Source organism: Manis pentadactyla, chromosome 5 (genome assembly GCF_030020395.1).
Source record: "Manis pentadactyla isolate mManPen7 chromosome 5, mManPen7.hap1, whole genome shotgun sequence".
Taxonomy (NCBI): domain Eukaryota; kingdom Metazoa; phylum Chordata; class Mammalia; order Pholidota; family Manidae; genus Manis; species Manis pentadactyla.
Window position 1 is genome coordinate 122,898,049 of NC_080023.1, and position 24,753 is coordinate 122,922,801.

Sequence of the window (24,753 nt, forward strand, 5' to 3'; positions counted from 1 at the left end):
ATCTATGCTTGAATTCTTAAACTGCTTTTTTGTTCTAAATCTTCAGATTCTTTCCTTTAAATGGGATAGGTAAATTAGAGGACTATATTCCAGGGTTCTTCAGTAGTTTCTGGGATGATTGTGATTAATTTTCATGGAAATAACCTCACAGATAAACAGAATTTTCTAGTTTCTATAGCAGGAAACGGATTAAAGATCATTGATGTACACATTCAATCAGGTGAGAAACTTTTTTCTTCCTAGCTAACATAACTTGGTATATTACTGACTATATAAAGTTTTTCAATTGCAACAGAAATTGTTACATATTAAGACTTTTGCAAATTCCTATTAACTCTTGGGCATGCTCATCATATTCTACCACTAATTTGTTCTAACATTTTCAATTTACCTAAAAGAATAAACAGTTCATCTCCTTTTCCAGAACTTTTAGTGCTCTGTTGTGCCTCTCACTCTATTGAAGGCCTGGCAGGTCCTCTTCTTCAGTCTTTGCCTCTCCAAACGGCCTATTTGCTTAAACGGGGTGGGGTGAGCGGTTGGCGGGGGGCGGGGAGACTTATTGTAAAACAAAACATTTCACAAGAAGCAATATATTTGTACATGTTGGACCTTTTGTGTGACTTAAATGTGTGGTAGGTTTCCTCTGAAGCATTCACGGTAATCCGGTGAAGATTTTTTTTAGTTTGGGTGGTCTTGTCTTGTAGTATTTTCCTGGTAAGTTCGTGTGCGCTAATATTTAACGGCTACATCATCGTCACCCAGGCACTGAAACATAACTAGGGCATAATGAGTTTTATTCTCACCAGGGAGGCTGTCTAGTAACACCTCCTGGATTCAAGGCCCCCCGGAAGGCCCCACATGTGATCTGTTCTCCTTCTTGGGCCAGGGCTATTAGCCAAATAAGCCCTGGAAACCAGAGTCCCGCGGACATCCTCACAGGACCTAGCGGGCGCCTAACGGATTCTCTGTGCGGCGGCCGTGGCGGCCTGGTACCCCCGCCGGCTCGCCGACGCCCCTGTGCCTGTCGGGGCCGAAGGCTGACAGAGCTCTGCGGGAGCCGAGCTCGCCTCCAGACGCTTCCCACGCCGCTCCGCGGCCCCACCCGCGCCAGCCCTCGCGTCACTGTCCCAGTTCCCGAGATCTGGAGAGGCTGGAGGAAGCAGGGAGGGAGCGCAGCCCACTTGGCAGCCGCCAGTTACGAGTCATGGGGACCCGCCTTCCCCGCCAAGTCGGCGGAGGACCCACCGTGGGCCCGGGACTTCAGACGGCCTTCCCGAGCCTCCCCAAGCACACGCCCCACTCTCCGGAGGCTCTCCGGCCCTCTCGCGAGAAGGTGCCGGTTGGTACCTCCTTTCTTTCGGCTGTCTTTCTCTCCCCGCCCCCAGAGTAATTGCGCGGCTTCCTCCGGAGGGCGGGAGCCCCGGACGTGGCGGGGCCGGGCCGGCAAGGGTGCGGGACCTGGGTGGTTCTGCTTGGCCGCTGGGCAGACTGACCTTCTGCGCCGCCGTCAAGCCCCGACGGGTTCCGCACCTTCCCAGGTAGGGGGACGTGCGGGGTGGGGCCGGGGGCCAGCGGAAAGACCCGGGAGGCCTGGCTGGGGAAGCCACACCTGCGCGCGCGGGGGCGCAAGGTGCGCACGCGCTCTGCCGGCCCGCAGGGCGGTGGCTCCGGGACGTTGCGCAGCGGGCTGGCGGGCTGGGCGCGCTCGCTCGCGGTGGCGTAATCCCCCAGCGTTTCTGTGTCTCCTGCCCTCCGTTTGTTGGGGCGGGTCAGGAGAATGGCTTCGGAGATGGAGTCGTCGCTGGAGGCAAGCTTTTCGTCCAGCGGTGCGGTGTCTGGGGCTTCAGTGTTTCTGCCTCCGGCTCGCTCCCGCATCTTCAAGATAATCGTGATCGGCGACTCCAATGTGGGCAAGACATGCCTGACCTACCGCTTCTGCGCCGGCCGCTTCCCCGACCGCACCGAGGCTACCATCGGGGTGGATTTCCGAGAACGGGCGGTGGAGATTGATGGGGAGCGCATCAAGGTGAGCGAATGGGGACCTGTTCAGGGAGGAAAGACACCCCGGGATGATAGTGGTTCACACCCCACGTGGTTTCATCGTTGGCCCTGTGCTAGGTGTGTGCTCCATCATTTCTCACGCTGATGGGGAGATTGGAATTGGGAATTGGAAGGATTTGTGTATAGCAAACTAATAAGGTAGTGCTTCTCAAACCTTAATGTCATGCGATTTGCCCTAGGATCTTTTTTTTTTTTAATGCCAATTCTGATTTGGTAAAGTACCAGGTGCTCTAGATGCATACTGTCCGTAGACCACACTTAAAGTGTCAAGAGTGTAGGCAATATCCACTTACTCACCGGCAGTGTCTTATATGCTGGGAGTCAGTGAAATGAGACGGAAGGAGGAAACAGTGAAATCTCTTAAGCATGGAAAATTCATTTAATAAATATTATTTATTAAGGTCATCTGACTACTGCCCTCAGTATTGTTGAGGAGGAAGGCTTTGAGGAAGTACTTAGGTATGGGAATTGTGGTTGCATACACTTTTGTATGAGTTAAGAAAAGTCTATTTTCTTGCAGAAACATTCTATACGTGATAGTACTTAACTTGGGTTGACAGAGGCACATTCTTGGTGCCACCCTCTCTCAGTTCTTCCTTAATTAACTTGTGGCTCCAGAGACTAGGAACAACACAGTAATAGTGGAGAAAGTAGTATGTCCAAGGCCAAGATGAGTTCTGAGGGCTTCTTTGGAGCATTGGAGAATGGGGAACAGTGACAAGGCTGAGGCCTCCTGATGGCATTAGACACCCTTCTTCATTCCAAGCCTGCACTAACTCCTCAGCCATCTGCTGATACCACCCCTTTAAAACGTGTGAATCCTAAGAACTGCTCTGCCTTCCCTACATCGCATTTACTTCTTTGCTTTAATTAGGATGTCCATCTTTACCTCAGTCCCCTGTGGGGAAAAATACACTGCTCCATTCCTACCCTTACATCTGTGAGGCAAGAACAATTAATTTTTTTAGTTCTCTATCTGCCCAACACCCCCCCAAAGGGATTTAAATATTACAGTAAAGGAGAAGTAGGGTTGGAAAGAAGTCATTCCTCTATAGGCCCTTTTGCATTTTAGTTTCACCTTAATTTTGCATTGTCCCATATAAGCTGCTGGTGCTGGCCCTTTGGGTGCACTGTATTAGGGAGTTAAGATTTGTATTACAGAGATTTTGAATACATTACAGAGGAACAGAATAGCAGTCTGAATATTTTTCATCAGGATTCAGTTAGCCCCAGAAGCCTGTGCGTGAGGAAGACAGTGGGCTTCTGCGGTTTGGGAGGGAGTTTGGTTTGGGAGAAGCAGGAGTCTTGGAAAAAAGTGCATGGGTTTTCAAGCCCAGCTGACCTGGCCCAAATCTGAACCTATGAAAGGGTGAAGATGGGCTCTGTGTCCTTAGAAGGGTGGCCAGCGTTGCCTGAATCTCTTAAAACTGGAAGTTCCACATCCCAGGAAACCCCTCAGTCTCAGGCAAACCAGGGTCATTGGTTAATGCTTTGGCAGGTTCCTTAATCTTTCAGAGTCAATTTTCTTTTCTGAGAAGTTGAGATAATAATACCATATCAGGCTGTAATAGATGAGAACATATATGAAACATCTGGTTCATAGTTGGTACTCTTAAAGAGGTTCTTCTTCCCCAATGGCTTAACATCATTATTCATGTTTAGCACCATCAGTTCTCAGAAGCAGAGATAAAGTGGGACATAGGCAGACAGCTGAAAGAAAGGCAGAGGAATTCCCCCCAAATGGGGGCAGGGTAATAAAAAATAAGCAAGGGAAGAGTTGAGATTTGATGGCCCTTTACCTGCTTCTGGGGTGCCATTTATATTTTCAGATCACAAATGAATCAGGTGCAAGTTCAAGAGATACTTGTATTGAAAAAATATAAAACATGTCCAGTGTATAAAGTCAAATGCTTAACTACTGGGATAACTGCTGACAGTGATAAGTAAACCATAACCTCAGTGTGATGAATCTGAGAGTGCAGAGTTGATTGTTCTGGTTGAGAGGAGTAAGGAGAAAACATTTTTTTCTGGGATTATTCCTGACCTTTAGCCTAACTTGTTTTGTTGGTAGGGACCTGGGCACTGAATTTCTTTTTCTTTCTAAGGGCCTTAGCCATTGACTCATACCTCCAGCTGTAACACTTGAGAGATTTTTTACTATAGTTGAAAAACTACAGAAATGATCTGAGATTTCTGTAGTAGAGAAAGATATGGCTATATTGGACATTTTATGAAAACTTTATTTTTTAGTTTCTTAAAACACCTGAAGTGATATAGAAGAGTTTTATTTCATATGCTACTTCTGCTTCTTTCTTGTTAACTTTTAATACATTTTAAGTGCTGCTGAAATGGTCATACCATGTTCATATTTTCTCTTTGGAAAATTATGAGCCTAATACAAACTGACACTTCTTTTAATTTTCATCTTAAAGTGACGGTTGTAAAGCTCTATAGTACTCTACTAACAGAATTACATCCTAGATGTTATTTTTATTTGTTCAATAAAAATGTGATATTAAATATGTTTCATTGTAGACTGGAAATTTTTCAGGGCTTATATTACAGCAGTTAATCAGTTAAAATGTTTTATGAAATTTATACTTTTTAGTCTGTTCCTAAGTAGTATATATATGTATTGTTGAAAGAGGAACATCTTGTTTGCAAAATTTTGAAAGTTGAACAAAATTATAAAATTATTTCCTTAAATAAAAATACATTTGATTTTTAAATTGAGACTCACAACTCTAATCCTTATATTACTTCCTTGTGTGTGTATTCTCATCATAACTAGCCATATTCCTTTCATACATTCATTTTACAATGGCAGACATTAACAGAATCATTAAAGCTTAGTGTCACATTTATTCCATCTTCTCTTTAGGGGTTATCAGTTTCTATTTGAATGTTGGGATAGCTCACTTATCATTTGTAGAGGTATGACATTTCGCCATGTTAAACATGAAGTGTTAATATTAACTAAAGGAAAATAATCAGGATCTCTCCCCCCCACTGGTAAAATCAAATATTTAATGAGTACTTGCAGGAAAGAAGACATGTTAGTTGCAAAGAATGATGCATTGCAGGGGTTAGCAAACCATGCTTGAGGGCCAAATATAGCCTACTGCCTGTTTTTATATGGACTCTGAACTAAGAATGATTTTTTCTTTAAATGGTTGGGAAAAAAATCAAAAGACTATGATTTCATGACAGGTGAAAACTGCATGAAATTCATATCCCACTGTCCATAGTAAAGTTATATTGAAACATAGATATGCTCATTTGTTTACATACTGTGCTTGCTTTTATGCTACAGTGGCTGAGTTGAGTAGTTGGGACAGAGACCCTTAAGTCTACAAAGCCTAAAATATTTACTATTCTGACCCTTTTACAGAAAATGTTTCCTGACCCTGATTTAGTGCATAGATGATTTGCTGTCCTAGGTAGGGCAAAATTTTTATGCCTAAAAAGATGGCCAGCAAAACCAGGCTATGAATGAGTGCCAAGTGCCTGGTTTGGATGTTCGTGGAGGAATCATTCTTGTTTGGAGTGCTAGGTGAAGTTTCACGAGAGGAAGGGCTGAGCCAAAGGAGCATCAGCAGGGTGCTCTAATATGTATGATAGAAGAATGTGAAGGTTTGGTAGCAACATTTGTGAAAAGTGAAGAACAAAGTTAGAGTCTAGACTTCATTTTGTACACACAGTAGAAAGTCCAAGTTTAGGAAATGAGACTCAGTCTGCCCCTTGACCTGTTTTTCTCTCTACATTCTCTCCTTTAGTCTCTCTTTTTTTTTTTGTAGATAATTATTTTTTATTGAAGGGTAGTTGACACACAGTATTACATTACATTAGTTTAGTTTCAGGTGTACAACATAGTGATTCAACATTTATATACATGACAATTCTAGGTTCCAGCTATCACCATACCAAGCTGTTACAATATCTTGACTATATTCATTACATCCCGGTTACTTATTATTTTACCATTGGAAGTGTATACTTTTTTTTTTTTTTTTGTGAGGGCACCTCTCATATTGATTGATCAAATGGTTGTTAACAACAATAAAATTCTGTATAGGGGAGTCAATGCTCAATGTACAATCATTAATATTATGTTTACTAGGCTCTCCCCTATACCAGGTCCCCCCTGTAAACCCCTTTACAGTCACTGTCCATCAGCATAGCAAAATGTTGTAGAATCACTACTTGCCTTCTCTGTGTTGTACAGCCCTCCCTTTTCTCCTACCCCCCCATGCATGCTAATCTTAATACCCCCCTACTTCTCCCCCCCCTTATCCCACCCTACCCACCCATCCTCCCCAGTCCCTTTCCCTTTGGTACCTGTTAGTCCATTCTTGAGTTCTGTGATTCTGCTGCTGTTTTGTTCCTTCAATTTTTCCTTTGTTCTTATATTCCACAGATAAGTGAAATCATTTGGTATTTCTCTTTCTCCGCTTGGCTTGTTTCACTGAGCATAATACCCTCCAGCTCCATCCATGTTGCTACAAATGGTTGGATTTGCCCTTTTCTTATGGCTGAGTAGTATTCCATTGTGTATATGTACCACATCTTCTTTATCCATTCATCTATTGATGGACATTTAGGTTGCTTCCAATTCTTGGCTATTGTAAATAGTGCTGCGATAAACATAGGGGTGCACTTCCTTTAGTCTCTTGACTTCAACTATCACGTCTTTGAAAAAACTTCCAAATCTGTGCTTGGCTCAGACTCCTCATCTGTCATTCTGTATTTCCTACTGTTTTCTAGATATGGCTGTTTGGGTAACTCCTCCTTTGCCTCAAGTGAAGTGAGTTCATATTCTGTGGCAAATCTGCTTCTACTGTTGTCCACAAGCCATCTTGGTTGTCCTGAAGAGGTGTCCTCCTCATCCTCAAGCCCTCATCCCTCTCCTTTGCTCCCAAAATACAGTAGGTTTTCTGCCTGCACAACTTCTCTCATTTATCTGTTCTTCAGAATCCTAGTTCAAGTCCTTTTACCTCTCTGATCTGTTGTAGCAGCTAAAGTCATCTCCCACCCTAGTCTTCAGTTAATCTATTTTGTACATTGTTGACAAAATACCAGATTAGTGTTGCTTTAGGGAGATTAGTGATCCCTGCCTCAGATACTCTGGGCAGTTCTCTCTCATATTTTATAGATACAGATCTTTAAATTAATGTAGGCCTTCCTTAGACTTGATCCAGACTGCTTTTCTAACATTTTTCTCATCAATCTCCTTCAAGTATCTCATGGTACAGCCAATTATTTGCTAATCACTGTTTTAGTCTTGCATTTCCCATCTGCCTAGATTATTCCCCCTTCCCATATTTTACCACCTGTAATTCTTCCTTATTCAACTCAGTGTGTCTATCAAAAATCTCCCACCCTGTCTCCATTCTATTCCTTTCTTCTATGAACTCACTTTAGCACCTTAGCTGATCTTTTTTAAATGATCTCTGTCGTTTCCTTATTTTCTGTCATAGATGTCTACTCCCTTTGTTAGATCTTCCTCAGTCTTATTCAGGGCAGGATCTCTGTCTGGTAATTCCATAGACTTCTTCCAGTGTCTAGCTCAGTTTCTGAACTATGTGATACTAGGGGGACATGTATTGAATGTATGGGGCAAGGAGATCAGTGGGCTGGCTGCTCTGGAAATCTGGAATCCACATGTATATGTCAGACACCATATTTTCTACTCTGCATACTAAAAACAAAAAGTTCTTTGGAATATTACTAATACTAGTTAATGATGTTGATTTACAACTGAAGTTGTTAATAGAAGTGCTTATATAGTTTTCAGATGGTCTTTTATAAGGCCACTTGGAAGCAAAAACAATAAAATGTGTTCTTTGGAAGAACAGTGGAAAAGGAAGTTTGGTAGCTGATCAGTGAAGGTTTCTTCATTTGGTCAGTTTTCTCTTGTTTTTTACAGCTGGACAGCTTTCATTTGTCATCCTGCCCTTTCTTTGTCTGGTCTCCCCCTGCTCCTTCCCTTGTCCCCTCTCCCTCATCTGGGTGTCTGTGCACACCTGAAAGGTGTAGGCAACATAACTTTGTGCTATCACCCAAGTCTGCCCTTACTTTAGCAATTTTGTGAGCAAAATTTTGAAGCTTCCTTTTAAATATTCCTTTGTAAATGCCTCATTAACTTAGTATACTTCTATGGCTCATCAATAAAGTATGAAGAGTTATAATTTCATACTTCTTGTTGCCTGGAAGTCTTGATTCTATGGTTAGAATACATAGAGTTTACTATGTACATTAGTAAAGAAAGACTTCACCAGCTCATCTTTTTACATTCACAAAAATGACTTAATAAAACAGAATCTAATGTGTACAACATTGCTCATTTAAAAATAAAAATTGTCATTATATTAAGTAAAAACAAAACAAAATATAAGAGTTTTGAGCAGGATTGATGGGAGGAGTTTTGTTGAGTCAGCCCCATCCCAAACAAAGAAATGGCTCTCTTTAGGGGCAGACATCCTAATCATCACTACCTATATTTATTCAGGTCTCCAACAGTTCTTTGTGGCAGTTCTAAATTCTGCATAATTATTATTTTTTTAAAGTCTGGTTTTATAAGAAATACATGTTTGTTATGGAAAACATATTAAAGTAGAAAAAAATGGGAAAATTGCCTTAAAGACAACCATTAATATTTTGGCAAATTTTCTTTTTGTGTGTTTTGTTTATTTTTTAACTTGTACTTTGCTTAAAATATTATAAATAATTCTTCACCGGTGAAATAATTTTTGAATACCCTAGCTACAGGAAATGTTATTAAGAGAGAAAAGATCAGCTCCAATTTCTTTGGACAGCTTCTATATAGGTCATCCACATTTTTATACTAGGTCATCCACATTATTCCCAAAATATTTTTCTAATGTTAAAGATACAGTTCAGTGTTTTTTTTAAACAAATATAACTCATGTGATACAAGATTTACCTTTTATAATATACATTTCAGTTGTTTTTAGTATATTCACAGCTGTGTACCCCATCATCATCTAATCCCGGAACATCGCATCACTCCCAAAAGAAGCTCTGTACCCATTAGCAGTTGCTCCCTATTCTTCCTGTTCCCTGAAACCATGGCAACCACTAATTTACTACCTGTCTCTATGGATTTTCTTGTACTGGACATTTCATATGCATAGAATCTTACAGTATGGGCTTTTGGTGTCTGGCTTCTTTTACTTAGCATAATGTTTTCAAGATTTATCCATGTTGAAGCATGTATAGTACTTCATTTTTTATGGCTGAATAATGTTCCATTATATGGACATTTTATTTATCCATTCATCAGTTAATAAATATGTGGGTTGTTTCCAATCTTTAGCTATTAAGAATAATGCTGCTATCTACATTTGTGTACAAGTTTTATGTGAACATATCTTTCACACAAAAACATATCTTTCAGTTCTCTTGGATATACATACCAAGGAGTGGAATTGCTAGGTCATATGGCAAACATCTGTTTTGTTTTTGTTTTTCTAATAACTTATTGAGGTTAAATTCAAATAACATAAAAGTAACTATTTTAAAAGGAACAATTAATTGGCATTTAGTACATTCATAATGTACAAATACCACTTCTATCTAGTTTCAAAATATTTCCATCACTCCAAAATAATATCCTTCACCTACTAATCATTTCTCCTCCTTCTCCAGCCCCTGGCAACCACCAGTCTGTGTTCTGTCTCTGTGAATTTATCTATTTCAGGTACTTTACATAAATGGAGCCATACAATATGCAACTTTTGGTATCTGACCTCAGCCTCTTTGGTTTAGCGTATTTTAGAGGTTCATCCATGTTGTAGCATGTATCAGTACTTCATTCCTTTTTATGGCTAACTAATATTTCTTGAGGAACTGCCAAACTATTTTCTAAAGTGACTGCACTATTTTACATCCTCACCAGCAATGTATGAGGGTTCCAATTTTTTCCACATGTCTGTCAACACTTGTTATTGTCCATCTCTCTATCTCTTCTTTTCAAAATTATGGCCATCCTAATAGGTATAAAGTGGTATTTCATTGTGGTTTTAATTTACATTTCTTTGATGGCTAATGATGTTGACTGTCTTCATGTACTTATTGACCATTTGTGTGTTTTCTTTGGAGAAATGTATGTTCAGTTCTTTAGCCAATTTTTTATTTGGGTTGCTTTTTTATTATTGAGTTGTAAGAGTTCTTAAATATTCTGGATACAAGACACCATAAAATATATTATTTGCAGATATTTTCCTCCTATTCTGTGAGTTGTCTTTTTACTTTATTGATAATGTTCTTTGAAATACAAACATTTTAAATTTTGGTGAAGTTCAATCTATTTTGTCTTAGGTTGCTTGTGCTTTAGGTGTCATAGCTAAGAAACCATTGCTTAATTCAAGGTCACAAGTATTTACCCCTATGTTTTCTTCTAAAACTTTTATACTTTTGGTTCTTAAATTTAGATCTTTTGTCCACTTTGAATATATTTTTGTATATGGTGTGAGGTAGGGGGTTCAACCTAATTTTTTTGCATGTTGTCCCAGTACCATTTGTTGAAATAACTATTCTTTCCCTTACTGAATTGTCTTGGCACTCTTGTTGAAATCAATTCACCACAGATGTATGTATAGATTTATTTCTGGGCTCTTAGTTCTGTTCCATTGATTTATATGTCCCATCTTATGCCAGTGGCACACAGTCTTAATTATTGTAGCTTTGTAATAAGTGTTGACATCTACAGTTTGAAGCATGTTTAATCATATGTTGAATGTTTCCTCAATATGTTAGTTGGGGTAAAATGTTGTATTTTTTTAAAATAGGAAAGTTGTATTTTTAGAGAATTATGTCTTTATCTCTTTGCATAGTCAGTGTAGCTAGTCTATGAGTGCTTATTTTATAGGGTCTGAAATTAAATTTTACTCTTACTAATGAGGCTAAGGTGTAAAAGTGTAACACTAACCTACTGGCACATAATAGGTATTGAGTAAATATTTGTTGATTTAAATAGTCTTAGATGTTAGTAGTTCTTAGTCTGCTTTGCTGACAACTGCTTTTTTATGATTTATATGATACTGAATCTTTATGACCCATCTCCCAATTATTACTGCTTACATCACAAGTTGGTATTTTATAATGATTTACTTTGTGGTGTGGTTTCTAGGAATGCATTAAGTCAAAACCTTGTGATTTCCTGAGTAAATATGAGTGTAAAGGGTAAAGGTTTTAAATAGTGTGCATGGTAAATAATTTTAGGATGGAATTCAGCTATATGTAATAAAAATTCAACTGTGATGATTCAACCATATCAAGTTTTATTTTTCTCATGTAATGAAGGAGACTAGAAGTAGCAGTCTGTTTGATGGTACCCTGTCAGCAAGAATCTGGGTTTATGCTAGACTTCTGTTCAGCCATTCTTCTGCCATTCTTAGTGTGGGTTTCTTCTTCATGCTCATAAGATGGCTATTTAACCTCCAGGCATTTTATCCCATTCCAGGCAGACAGGGTAGGGTGAGAGTGGTGCAAAAGACACATGCCAAATGTTCTTTTTTAAAATCACAAATCAGTAGTTTTCCTGGAAACCCCCACTGAGAAGAGTTTACAAATTACTGGCCAGAACTATGTCACTTGGCCTCCCCTAGTTCCAAGAAAGCCTGAGAAATTAATTTTGTATAGTAAAATATTTCTGCCTGGAGCAAAATATGGTTTATATTGATTAGGAAGAAAGGGAGAATATTAAGAAAATGGAGAAATTTGGACTAAAAAGAACTAAAAAAAGATAAAATCAGACCTAGCATGGAAGAGTTATCAGTATTTTCATCTTTAATCACATTTTGAAAATTTATTTATTTATTACATCTTAAGTGAGCAATTACCATACTACCACTTAAGCTTACATCCTACTGACTTTTGGGGTTATATATATAGTATCCCCTCAATTTCCCTCTACTTCTGTACTGCTCTATGAGATATCACCAGTTTAGGCTCCCAGACAGTTCTTTCTGTTACAAGTTACCTAAGCAAATCTGCCTCTCTGACCAGTACCCTAATCATTTAACTGCTTTTTAGGAATTAAAGGCAGGATAATTCAGTGTGTTAATATCATAACATGTGACTTGTATTTGGCTTTAGATGTCATTTTCCCCAATTCCCCCACATTTCAACTAGGAGATAGTGAAATAGTTTTGTTGGTAGAGATATTTGGGATAGATAACTGATTCTGTACCCTTTTAAAGTTCTCACTCAAGGGGGCCTGGATTTCATAGAATGTATGTATATATGTTGGTTGTGGGGCTAGAGCTTGTGACTGTTAATAACATCTGTCTTATCCCTACTCTTCTAAATTAGACTGTTGAAAGGTAGAAAAGGGCACATAGAAAGCAAATTTCCAGGAATTAGACACTTAACACATTTGTTAAGACCTGATATATTTTCTCTTAACATTTTTAAATCAATTTTTGAGGTATAGTTTCATCCAAATTTGATTTATTGAAATTTAAATGCTAAATTCAAATATGTGTTCTGATACTTGGATTAATTATGAGGTAACTAGATGAGTATCATGAAGTCTAGATCCCGTAAATAGAAATGTAAAGTCATTATGGAAGTGAACAAAGTGATATAAGTGAAGAACTACTAAAGACCATGCAGAAGTGACTACAAATTTCAATATGTATAACTGGAAAAGAAATTTTCAGTTCTCCCCTTTTTGTTTTTTTATTTTCAGATCCAGTTATGGGACACAGCAGGACAAGAACGCTTCAGAAAGAGCATGGTACAGCACTACTACAGAAATGTACATGCTGTTGTCTTTGTGTATGATATGACCAACATGGCTAGTTTTCATAGCCTGCCATCTTGGATAGAAGAATGCAAGCAACATTTGCTAGCCAGTGATATACCACGGATTCTTGTTGGAAATAAATGTGACTTGAGAAGTGCCATTCAAGTGCCTACAGACTTGGCACAAAAATTTGCTGACACACACAGTATGCCTTTGTTTGAAACCTCTGCTAAGAACCCAAATGATAATGACCATGTGGAAGCTATATTTATGACCTTGGCTCATAAACTGAAAAGCCACAAATCATTAATGCTCAGTCAACCCCCTGATAATGGAATTACCCTGAAGCCTGAACCAAAGCCTGCAATAACATGCTTGTGCTAAATAACAGTCTTTATGATATCAGTAAAGAAATACTTTTGAAATATGACAGTGATAAGTTGTAAGATTTAATCTCAAGTATAATGGATCATCCTGACACTTTGCTATTTTTCATTGTCATGCTCACATTTGTATCTTTTTTTAAGGTATTATTGATATATACTCTTATGAAGGTTTCACATGAAAAAACAATGTGGTTACTACATTCACCCATATTATTGAGTCCCCCCCCATACCCCATTGCAGTCACTGTCCATCAGTGTAGTAAGATGCCACAGATCCACTATTTGCCTTCTCTGTGCTACACTGTCTTTCCCGTGACCCCCCTACACCATGTGTACTAAACATAACACCCCTCAATCCCCTTCTCCCTCCCTCCCCACCCACCCTCTCCTCACCCCTCCCCTTTGGTAACCACTAGACCTTTCTTGGAGTCTGTGAGTCTGCTGCTGTTATGTTCCTTCAGTTTTGCTTTGTTGTTATACTCCACAAATCACATTTGTATCTTGTATCTACTTAAGTTTGTCACTGTGACAACACAAGGAATAAGTTGTTTTCAGGTGAGGTTGAAAATGAAGCAGAAGTAGGATCAATCAGAGCATCTTTCCATTGAGAGCCCAGTGAAGGAGGCTTTAGATGTGAGCGCAATAGAATTTGAAGAGTGGCTACTCAGTCCTGTTTTCCTGGGATTGAAAAAAATTGTAAGGTATATTTAGTGGTATGTCCTTTAATGGGAAGTGTTTGCAATAGGATAAAAACTGGAATTTGCCTCTCACTAGAGTTCTTTATTTGTACTTTTAATGTGTTTAATTGCATTATTATTGGTATATTTTGGAGCCAAGACTTTAGCTCCAGTGAGAAGAGAAGGCATAGAGTTCTGGTTCACAGTCCATATAAAGAACAAATTTTTCAATGATTCTAGATGCTTGATATTTCTAATCAACATCAGTCAGTTTTACAAAAGTCATTGTTATTTTAAAAGAGTAATTTGGGTTTTCTTCTTAAGTTCTATTAAAATATGCAAAAATAAGTCAGATCTTAATGCAAATGCAATGATATATCTTAATGCAAATACAATGATATCTTAATACAAATGCAATGATATATCATGCAATGATATGATATGAAGGTGCTTTACATTTTATTTTGATATTTTTAAACAGTGAAAAACTAACTGAAAGCATTTGAGGAGTCATAATTTGGGGGAAAATAGGTAAACATGGTTGCTGGCTACCACAGGAGACTTATTCTTAGCTTTTAGCTTTGTATCTGGAATAGTTTATTGCTTGCTGTCCCCCGTACCCAGTCTATTTAATGATTAAAGACTGAATTAACAAATCAACTTCATTTGGATCATAGCTCCATGGACATCCTTTAATTGCTATGAATCTGCATATGTTTCTTTAATAATATTGTGTTACAGTACATCAGTTTAAAAAATCTTTGCACATTTTATGGTCACAACAAGCGATTCCTCCTCAGGATGAAAAATAGATATTGAGAAGTATCCTGTCTATGCCTCAGTTGTGGAAAGAATATTTCAAAAGTTTTTTAACCCTAAATAATTTTATTTTGAATTTAAAACTTTGCACATAGGAAATAGTAAGCTTGCATATGAAACTATTACATGAATGGAATGTAAGCCATGAACTTTAACTGAAGTGTGCACATTCACTAATTCTGATAGATTGCTGCCCTTGATAGTAGTAGAAGAAATTAAAGCCAAAAGATGATTCTACTTATAACATTTTCAGAATGTGGGAAACCAATAAATATGGATTCTAATCTAGTTTAGGAATTTTGCTTAATCATCATGGTGGTTCTAACTGGATAATTTAATTATAAAAACAAGATAATACTATTAAATGAACTAACTGAAAGTAATATAGGAAATAATTCAGTTTAAAATATATTAGAGTTAAGGAAAAACAAATTGACTTTATGTCTATGAAGGTTTATCCATTTTTCTTATGCTATAATTAAAAATGATTTTACTATCTAAATTAATGTTGATTTGTAACTTTTTATAGTAAAACAATGATAACTATGAATTGTGATGGAGTAACAGCTTTTTGAAGATGGGAATCTTTTTATTGCTTTTCAAAACATTTTCTAAAGTGTGGGAAGAAAGCTTACAGACTTTCCAAGCACATTTATGTTTTTTCAGTGCTATTAATGACTTAAAAAAAAAAGTAATTTAACTTTGTTTCTTTTTGTAAGAAGTTAGTGTCCTTTACAGTTCTGTGAAAGGACTTATTTTTTCACTTTAATATTTATTAATTTAAAAATGTTTGTTATCTCATTTGTAATGATTTAGTGTTTTAATTTTTTCTATGTTTTTATTTTAAAAAGAACATATACTTTAATGGGAATAAAGCTTTTAGATATTTCCCAGAATATTTATAAAACAATTCATTGACTGTTGAGAAATCCCTTCCAAAATGGTGACTTATCAAACAACCAATTATTAATTTTTAAAGCACAAATTGCATATTTTGTAACTCTTGTGTGAATTTCTTTTAACTGTGACCCTTAGTTGGAAACATCAGATATGTTTTGGAAAAGTCTTAATTTGAGAACACCAAAGGAAGCTAATCCAAAATCTAGTTAGCTATTAATAGACAATGCTTTACTGACATATGGGTAATACATTTCATCTTGAAATCTAAACTGAAGTAAAGTAATTTTGTTGTGGAATAGTGTCACTGTAACCTTTTCCTTATGAAGTTCAATAAACCAGCTTTGCCATAAAGTATTTGTGTTTTATTTCCTTCATTTGGTTACTAGGTTGAATAATAAAATGAATCAAAAAATGCCTTCTTTTCCCTGACTTCTAGGAAATATAACATAGAAACAAAAACTCACTGGAAATGTATTTGGGAATACATTAGGGGTTGAAGAGCTTTTCAGAAAAAAGTATTAAAAGTAACTGATAGGGTAGCTTTTTCATCTGTGCAGCTAGGTAATCCAACTTCTAAGAACATGTCAGTGCAAACAGCTCGTACTACAGAGGTGGCTGACATCTCCAGATCTGGAGGCAAAAGAATTAAGCAGAGTGCGTAACTGTAAAGTGTATGGAAAGAGAAGAAGGAAGTATGGCGCAGGTGTAAGATTTCTGCATTCAAGTTACTATATTAGGCCCTTTAGGAGAGTGTGAATTACGACTTGGGGCCTCAAGGTGGTACTGCTTTTCCTGGTCAGTTTATCTCACATAAAAGTTACTCTTCTGTTCAAACATAAAGTTGTACATAAAGTTTACTCAGAGAGTAAAGCAATAAGCTGGTCACGTCTTTGTGGGGCATTTTGCTGGAGCCTGTGTAGCAAGGGCTAGTGCACTTCATGTGCTGGAATAACCTGATGCAGCAAAAGTTTGTCAGGTACCTCCGTGCGTTTGCCCGTCGTGTTAGTGAGCTGCACAAATGAGTGAGACCCTCTCCTTGAAGAACTTAAAAATAACTTGTAAAGAAATGGGAATTCTACAATATAATGTAAGTGTAATCAAGGAGGCAAATACTAAGGTCAACGAGCACAGAGAACGGGAGAGAGCTTTCGGCTTTGATGCGGGGGCGTGAGTGCGGGGTGTTCGGGGGTAATGAAGTGCTGTTGAGAGCCCTGGGAAACGCAGCTAGCAGAACAGCTTCTGATTGAGCTGTCACGTCGCTATGTGCTGTGGGGTTGGGATTGACTTGGGTGCAGGTATTAGAAACAGTTTGAACGAGTCTTTGAGGGGGATTTATTGTCAGCAGTCTGGCCTGTCTGATTAGACTGCAGGCCAAGGATGCAGCTGGACTCAACAAAGTGCCGGGACAGCACTCAGTTGCCTGCTGCTGGGCTCAGCTTCTCTGCACATCTTCATTCTCTCTCATAAGTGGGTATCTACACTTTTCTGGTTCAGTTGGCAGTAAAAGTGGCCACTGAGCACTTATGAGAAATTAACTGATTGCCAGTACCTATTCTAAATTTCTAGAATGGGCTAGACAGGTGCCGAGCCCAAGACCAAAAGCAAAAAAAAAAATCAAGCGCAATTTCCACATTTTGGGGAGAAGGAATTTTGGAGACAGGAGGAAAAAAGCATAACCACTTGAAAACATTTGAGCATGACTGTTTAGGCAATGGGTAAGTAAAACATTTAAGCAGTAATGAGTAGTGAGTGAGAATGTCAAATTCATGCTGGAAATTCGGCAGTGGGGGAAGGGTATACGGGGAGGGGAGCCACAGTAGCCACTTAGTTTACTGTAAGAGCCTAGAAAAAAGCCTTCTCTAGGACATTGGCAAAAGAATATAGATTTGAGACATTTCAGAGTTAAATCCACAGGAATTGAAGAATAAGTTGATAAGGCCAACATCAAGAATTTAACTCCATGAACAAGTTAATGCGGTTCTCTTCTAGGGCTACACACTCATGCGTATAGATGTTTTTTAAAATGAATGTTTTCGGTCTTATTTTTTGGACTATTTTACTGCTTTAATTTGCCTATATCAGAAGTTTGATTCCTGTGACCTGTCATTTCCATAATTGTTTTTCTAACTTTTTGAGTCAGATGAAACTTGCCATTTAAAATTAGCAACATTTATATCCTAGTGCTATTAGGTAGTTATTCTTTTAAATCATTTACAAAATATTTTGTGTGTTTTTCTTGGCATCCTGGAACATTCTTTAAAAACTAAAAAGTTGAATTTTCATTTGACCATCATTCTATAGGATTAACAGAGTATATGAAGGCGTTTCATTACTTCTCTCGGCTCCTCATTATTAATCCTTTGTCACTGGAAATTGAGAGTTCCATGTATCTATAAAATATGATGAGTAATAGGGCTTCTTTAATTAAATTTTTGTATATCTTGTATAGGAAATACATTCATATGTTTCACTATTTGGACCATGTACAAAAGGGCAAATGGTGAAGTCTCCTCCCCACCTCTTCTCTTAGCTCCCAGGTTCTTCTACCGCAAGCAACTGATGTCCATGAATTTGTTGATTCTTTACATAACAAAATATCCTGGAGATGAATTCATACGAAAATTAAAATTTCATCATTCTCTCTTAGGTCTCATAGAATTACTTTACTTGACTACTATTTATTTAGACAGCCCTCTATTGAATGAGTGCATAGGCTGTGTCCAATCTTGGACTATTACAAACAATATTGAAATTTTTTCATAAATTTTACATAAATCATTTCACAAATATGTAAATATATCTAAAGGGCAAATTACTAGAAATGTCATTGCTAGGTAAAAGACATGTGTACTTGTGAATGCTGTCCTGAGAGGTACTAGTAATGGGAGGAGTGCTGCTTCCTTACACTCAAACCAACACAGTCCGTTATCAAAGTTTTTGATCTTTGTAAATCAATATTTGAAAAATTGTATCTCAGCATTGTTTTAATTTCCATTTCTCTTATTGTCAATAAAGTTGAGCACCTTTTTATATTTGATAGTTGTTCGTATTTCCTTTTTTGTTGAATTGTATGTCCATATCCTTTGCCTTTTTTGGCCTTTACTAATTTGTAGGAACACTTTATATATTGGGGAAGTTAACCCTTTTATTCTGATAGGAGTTTTAAATCTTTTTTCTAGTGTGTTCTTTGCCAATTGACTGCTTATAATGGTTTTCGTCATGAAAATAATTCTCATATAGTCAAACTTAGTGGTCTTTTTCATGATTTTAGTTTTGTGCCATAATGAGACCTTCCTTGTTCTGAGGTGATATGAAAATTCTAACATGGTTTCTGATAGTTCTTTAATGGTTTCTTCTTTTTCATAAACTTTTGATCCATCTGAAATTTATTTCACTGAAAGGTATGAAATATGAACAAACTTTTTTCTGTTTTGATAACACCTACTTGTCCTAACAGCATGTTTTGGATAATCTATTCTTTACCCTTGAATGTGAGTTGTCAAGTTGATTACTTGCTAAGTTCTCAATTATTTAGACTTATTTCTGGACTTTCTGTGCTGTTCCATTAATCCATCTATTCATGTGCCTCTTGCTTTAATAATTATAGCTTATTGTTTTAATATCTGGTAAGACTAGTTTTGTATTTACTATCCTTTTACAAAATTTTCATGGTTCATGTTTATTTTTCCACTGGAACTTCAAAATTAGTTCAAGATATACTGTTTTATACACAAAAAAAGTCCTGTTTGTGTTTTTATAGGCCCATATTAAATTTGAGGTTAAAAGAGAATTGATATCTTCATCCTTTTGAGATTTCTATTCAAATCATGGTGGGTCTTCCCATTTTTTCCACTGTTCTTTGGTGTTGCTTGGGAGCATTGAGATTTTTTTCGTATAAAAATTTCTCATTTCTTGAGAGGTTTATTTTTGATATTTTATCATTTTTTATCTAGGGGAGTATTAAATATTTTGAGAATGCATCTCAAAACTATTCTATGTATTTGGTAGGATGGAGAAATTTGACCACATACTATCCAGTCTTTTTTTTATTAAGGTGTCATTGATAAACACTCTTATGAATGTTTCACCTGAAAAACGTTGTGGTTACCATACTCACCCACATTATCAAGTCCCCCCCACAACCTGTTGCAGTCACTATCTATCAGCATAGTAAGATGCCACAGAGTCACTATTTGCCTTCTCTGTGCTACACTGTCTTCCTCGTGACCTCCCACACCGTGTGCACCAATTATAATGCCCATCAATCCCCTTCTCCTTCCCTCCCCACCCACCCTTTCCCCTGCTCCCCTTTGGTAACCGCTAGTCCCTTCTTGCAGTTTGTGAGTCTGAGGCTGTTTTGTTCATTGTTCTACTCTACAAATGAGGGAAATCATTTGGTCCTTGTCTTTTTCCACCTGTCTTATTTCACTAAGCATAATACCCTCCAGCTTCATGTTGCTGCAAATGGTACAGTTTTTTTTGTTCTTAGAGTTGAATAATATTCCATTGTGTATATGTATCACTTCTTCTTTAACCATTCATCTACTGATGGACACTTAGATTGCTTCCGTATCTTGACTATTGTAAATAGTGCTGCAATGAACATAGGGGTGCATATGTCTTTTTGAAACTGGGATCCTCCATTCTTAGGGTAAATTCCTAGGAGTGGAATTCCTGGGTCAAATGGTATTTCTATTTTGAGTTTTTTGAGGAAACTCCATATTGCTTTCTACAAAGATTGAACCAATATACATTCCCCCCAGCAATGTAGGAGTGTTCCCCTTTGTCTGTATCCTCATCAGCATTTGTTGTTCCTTGTCTTTTGGATGATGCCCATCCTAACTGGTGTGAAGTGATATCTCATTGTGATTTTAATTTGCATTTCTCTGATGAGTAGAGATGTGGAGCATCTTTTCATGTGCCTGTTGTCCATCTGAATTTCTTCTCTGGAGAAGTGTCTGTTCAGATCCTCCACCCATTTTTTAATTGGTTTATTTGCTTTTTGAATATTACGGTGTGTGAGTTCTTTATATATTTCGGATGCTAGACCCTTGTCAGATATTTCATTTACAAATATATTCTCCCACACTGTAGGATGCGTTTTAGTCCTACTGATGGTGTCCTTTGCTGTACAGAAGCTTTTTAGTTTGATGTAGTCCCGTTTGTTCATTTTTGCTTTTGTTTCCCTTGACTGAAGAGATGTGTTCAGGAAAAAGTTGCTCATGTTTATATTCAAGAGGTTTTGCCTATATTTTCTTCTAAGCGTTTGATGGTCTCATGACTTACATTCAGGTCTGTGATCCATTTCGAGTTTACTTTTGTGTGTGGAGTTAGACAGTAATCCAGTTTCATTCTTTTAGATGTAGCTGTCCAGTTTTGCCAACTCCAGTGGTAAAAGAGGCTGTCATTTCCCATTGTATATCCATGGCTCCTTTATCGTATATTAATTGACCATATATGCTTGCATTTATATCTGGGCTCTAAATTCTATTCCATTGATCTATGGTTTTGTTCTTCTGCCAGTATCAAAGTGTCTTGATTACTGTGGCTTTGTAGTAAAGTTTGAAGTTGGGGAGCATAATCCCCCCAGCTTTATTCTTTCTCAGGTTTGCTTTGGTTATTTGGGGTCTTTTGTGGTTCCATATAAATTTTAGAACTATTTGTTCTAGTTCGTTGAAGAATGCCATTTGTGTTTTGATAGGAATTGCCTTGAATCTGTAGATTGCTTTAGGCAGGATGCCATTTTGACAATATTAATTCTTCCTATCCATGAGCATGGGATGAGTTCCCATTTATTGGTGTCATCTTTGATTTCTCTCATTAGTGTCTTGTAATTTCAGGGCATAGGTCTTTCACTTCCTTGGTTAGGTTTATTCCTAGGTATTTTATTATTTTTTTGATGCAACTGTGAATGGAATTCCTTTGCTGATTTCTCTTTCTGCCAGTTCATCGTTAGCATACAGCAATGTAACAGATTTCTGTATGCTGCCTTTGTATCCTGTGACATTGCTGAATTCAGTTATTAGTTCTAGTAGTTTTGGGGTGGATTCCTTAAGGTTTTCTATGTACAATATTATGTCATCTGCAAACAGTGACAGTTTAACTTCTTCCTTACCAATCTGGACGCCTTTCATCTCTTTGTGTTTTCTGATTGCCATGGCTAGGACCTCCAGTACTATGTTGAACAAAAGTGGGGAGAGAGGGCATCTGAGTCTCGTTTCTCATCTGAAAGGAAAAGCTTTCAGCTTCTCGCTGTTAAGTATAATGCTGGCTGTAGGTTTGTCATATATGGCCTTTATTATGTTGAGGTACTTGCCCTCTATTCCCATTTTGTTAAGGGTTTTTATCATGAATGGATGTTGAATTTTGTCAAATCCTTTTTCAGAATCTGTGGAGATGATCATGTGGTTTTTGTCCTTTTTGTTGATGTGGAGGATGATGTTGATGGAGTTTTTAATATTGTACCATCCTTGCATCCCTGCTTAGTAATTAATTTATCCTACTTGATCATGATGGATGATCTTTTTGATGTAATTTTGAATTCAGTTTGCTAATATTTTATTGAGTATTTTTGCATGTATGGTCATCAGGTCTGTAATTTTCTTTTATGTGGTGTCTTTGCCTGGTCTTGGTATTACAGTGATGCTGGCCTCATAGAATGAGTTTGGAAGTATTCTTCCTCTTCTACTTTTTGGAAAACTTTAAGGAAAATGGGTATCAGGTCTTCACTAAATGTTTGCTAAAAATCAGCAATGAAGCCATCTGGTCCAGGGATTTGGTTCTTCTTAGGTAGTTTTCTAATTACCAATTCAATTTCTTTGCTGGTAATTGGTCTGTTTAGATTTTCTGTTTCTTCCTGGGTCAGCCTTTAAGGTTGTATTTTTCTAGAAAGTTGTCCATTTCTTCTAGGTTATCCAGTTTGCTAGCATATAATTTTTCATAGTATTCTCTAATAATTCTTTGTATTTCTGTGGTGTCTGTATTGTTCTTTCCTTTCTCATTTCTGATTCCGTTTATGTGTGTAGACTCTCTTTTTTTCTTGATAAGTCTGGCTAGAGGTTTATCTATTTTGTTTATTTTCTCAAAGAAACAGCTGTTTCATTGATTCTTTCTATTGTTTTATTCTTCTCAATTTTTAAAATGTCTGCTCTAATCTTTATTATGTCCCTCCTTCCACTGACTTTGAGCCCTATTTTTTCTTCTTTTTCTAGTTTCATTGAGTGTGAATTTAGACTGTTCATATGGGATTGTTCTTCTTTCCTGAGGTAAGCGTGTATTGCAGTATAATTCCCTCTTAGCACAGTCTTGCGGCATTACTTTGATTTTGTGGTGTTGAGTTATTATTGTCATTTGTCTCCATATATTGCTTGATCTCTGTTCTTATTTGCTCATTGATCCATTGATTCTTTAGGGACATGTTGTTAAGCCTCCATGTATTTGTGAGCTTTTTTGTTTTCTGTGCATAATTTATTTCTAGTTTCATACCTTTGTGGTCTGAGAAGCTGGTTGGTACAATTTAAATCCTTCTGAATTAACTGAGGCTTTTTTTGTGGCCTAGTATATGATCTGTTCTTGAAAAAGTTCCATGTGCACTTGAGAGGAATGTTTATCCTGCTGCTCTTGGGTGTAGAGTTCTATAGATGTCTATTAGGTCCATCTGTTCTAGTGTGTTGTTCAGTGCCTCTGTGTCCTTACTTATTTTCTGTCTGGTGGATCTGTCCTTTGGAGTGAGTAGTGTGTTGAAGTCTCCTAAAATGGTGCATTGCATTCTATTTCCCCCTTTAATTCTGTTAGATTTTGTTTCACATATGTAGGTGCTCCTGTGTTGGGTGCATAGATATTTTTAATGGTTATATCCTCTTGTTGGACTGACCCCTTTTTCATTATGTAATGTCCTTCTTTGTCTCTTCTGACTTTCTTTTTGTTGAAGTCTATTTTGTGTAATATGAGTACTGCATCTCCTGCTTTTTTCTTGCTGTTAGTTGCATGAAATTCTTTTTCCATCTCTTCACTTTTCAGTCTGTGTATTTGGGTTTGAGATGAGTCTCTTGTAGGCAGCATATAATTGGGTCTTGTTTCTTTTTCCATTCAGTAACTCTATGTCTTTTGATTGGTGCTTTCAGTCTATTTGCATTTCATGTGATTATCAATAGATATGTGCTTATTGCCATTGCAGGCTTTAGATTCATGGTTATCAAAGTTCAAGGGTAGCTTCTTTACTATCTAGCAGTCTAACTTAACTCAGTAGCTATTTCAAACACAATCTAAAGGTTATTTTTATTTCCTCCTTTTTCTTCCTCCTCCATTCTTTCTATATTATGTGTCATATTCCATACTCTGTGTATCCCTTGACTGACTTTTGGGGTAGTTAATATAATTTTGCATTTGCTTAGTAATTAATTGGTCTACTTCCTTTACTGTGGTTTTATTTTCTCTGGTGACAGCTATTTACCCTTAGGAGCACTTCCATTTATAGCAGTCCCTCCAAAATAGACTGTAGAGATGGTTTGTGGGAGGTAAACTCCCTCAACTTTTGCATATCTGGAAATTCTTTAATCCCTCCTTCAAATTTAAATGATAATCTTGCTGGGTAGAGTATTTTTGGTTCGAAGTCCTTCTGTTTCATTGCTTTAGGTAAATTATGCCATTCCCTTCTGCTCTATAATGTTTCTGTTGAGAAATCTGATGACAGCCTGTTGGGTTTTACTTGGTATGTGTTCTTTTTTCTCTCTCTAACTGCTTTTAATACTCTGTCCTTATCCTTGATCTTTGCCATTTTAATTATTATAAGTCTTGGTGTTGTCTTCCTAGGTTCCCTTGTGTTGGGAGATCTGTGCACCTGCATGGGCTGAGAGACTATCTGCTTCCCCAGACTGGGGAAGTTTACAGCAATTATTTCTTCAAAGACACTTTAGATCCATTTTTCTCTCTCTTCTATTTCTGGCACCCTATAATGTGAACGCTGTTCCATTTGGATTGGTTGCAAAAGTCCTCTCAATATCATCTCTTTCCTGGAGATCCTTTTTTCTCTCTGCCTCAGCTTTGTATCCCTTTTCTCTAATTTCTATTTCACTTACAGTCTCCTCTACTTCATCTAATCTGCTTTTTTATAAATTTTTTATTAAGTTATTATTGATAT

At 37.4% G+C, this 24,753-nt stretch overlaps 1 protein-coding gene across 1 annotated transcript; it reads left to right on the forward strand.

The window, feature by feature from the left end:
* Nucleotides 1-1,405: 1,405 nt before the first annotated feature.
* Nucleotides 1,406-15,966, forward strand: RAB33B (RAB33B, member RAS oncogene family). The gene is made up of 3 exons (XM_057502625.1): nucleotides 1,406-1,538; nucleotides 1,774-2,026; nucleotides 12,776-15,966. Exons 2-3 carry the CDS (start codon nucleotides 1,778-1,780, stop codon nucleotides 13,214-13,216), a joined length of 690 nt encoding a protein of 229 aa, XP_057358608.1. The 5' UTR covers nucleotides 1,406-1,538; nucleotides 1,774-1,777; the 3' UTR covers nucleotides 13,217-15,966.
* The last annotated feature ends 8,787 nt before the right edge of the window (nucleotides 15,967-24,753 follow it).

What these genes read in the sequence shown, in the direction of transcription:
- RAB33B (XM_057502625.1), top strand. Translation starts at nt 1,778, where the DNA reads ATGGCTTCGGAGATGGAGTCGTCGCTGGAGGCAAGCTTTTCGTCCAGC. An exon ending in TTGATGGGGAGCGCATCAAG is followed by an intron (nt 2,027 to 12,775) that starts GTGAGCGAATGG and finishes TTTTATTTTCAG; the next exon opens with ATCCAGTTATGGGACACAGC.